This window comes from Octopus bimaculoides, chromosome 27 (assembly GCF_001194135.2).
Source record: "Octopus bimaculoides isolate UCB-OBI-ISO-001 chromosome 27, ASM119413v2, whole genome shotgun sequence".
NCBI lineage: Eukaryota > Metazoa > Mollusca > Cephalopoda > Octopoda > Octopodidae > Octopus > Octopus bimaculoides.
Genome location: NC_069007.1, coordinates 18,867,346 through 18,868,437, shown reverse-complemented (window position 1 = coordinate 18,868,437; position 1,092 = coordinate 18,867,346). Strand labels below are relative to the sequence as shown.

The following is a 1,092-nucleotide window of genomic DNA, read 5'->3' as shown; positions in this document are numbered from 1 at the left end:
GGTGGTGGTGTTGTAGATGGTGATGGCGGCGTAGGTGGTTACGGTGGTGGTGATGGTGGTGGTGGTGCTGCTGCTGTAAGTGGTGGCGGTGGCGGTGTTGTAAGTAGTGGTGGTGGTGGTGGTGGTGGTAGTAGCTGTGGTGGTGTTCTTGCAAACGGTGCTGATGGGTTGCTGTTACTCTTATTATTGTTGTCGCTGTTGTTGCTTGTTCAAACATTGCCGCTGGCGTCACATCCACAGTTGTTTTTGTTGCTATTGGTTACTGTTCGCTGTTAATACTGTTGCTACTGCTCTTCCTGCTGTTCTTCTTGTTATTGTTCTTGTTGTCGTTGTTATTGTTGCAGCTTGCAGACATCATTATGCTGCATACATCAAACATATTCCTCATTTTCCGGTTCCTTATATAAACGATGAGTACACCACGGGTACAAAAGACAGTACTGATATGTAAACAAGACAAATGGCAAATAAATCACCTGACGAGGCACATCTACACCGGTGATGCACCACAAATGTTTATACTGCATCTCACCTGCAAAGTACCAGTACCGTGAATAAAAAGACTTGCAATTTCCATTTTCTTTCTTTCATGTCTTTATAAACTCCATATAAACAGAGGAGTTCCTGAAGTACATCCAGTGGAATATACAACCAGACTGTTGTTGACAGTCTGGATGGTGAATTCTGGGAACAGGCTTTAATTAGCATACTACTAACTGATTGCCCTATATTACGTATATATATATATATAGATGCATGTAAATGAAGTATAAGGAAAAGAAAAATCCCAAGAGCAGATGAACTTTAATTCAATTCATAATCCAAGTTGGTACATATATATATATATGTGTGTGTGTGTGTGTTTATATATATGTTTATATATTGTATTTCTTTATATCCGTAGGTCTTTTCGTGGACGTCGGCAATAATTATTCAGTGTTGGATCATCCAAATATTTGTTTTATTTACGATTACGTTGGATCGAAAGATGAAGAGAAAAGCCAAGGAGATTTTGTACGTACAGTTCTATATTTCTATATCTAATATAATGTACATATTTGTGTGTGTTTATATATATATATATATATATAT

The 1,092-nt window shown here is 37.9% G+C and overlaps 1 protein-coding gene across 1 annotated transcript in view; it reads left to right on the top strand.

Annotated features, from left to right (window-relative positions):
* The window catches only part of LOC106877374 (uncharacterized), a 101,948-nt gene that overhangs the window by 37,299 nt on the left and 63,557 nt on the right, over positions 1-1,092 (top strand). Inside the window, exons 17-18 of the mRNA XM_052977151.1 lie at positions 345-425; positions 905-1,014. Coding sequence (XP_052833111.1) covers positions 345-425; positions 905-1,014 — 191 coding nt within the window. The remainder of the gene's footprint in view (positions 1-344; positions 426-904; positions 1,015-1,092) is intronic.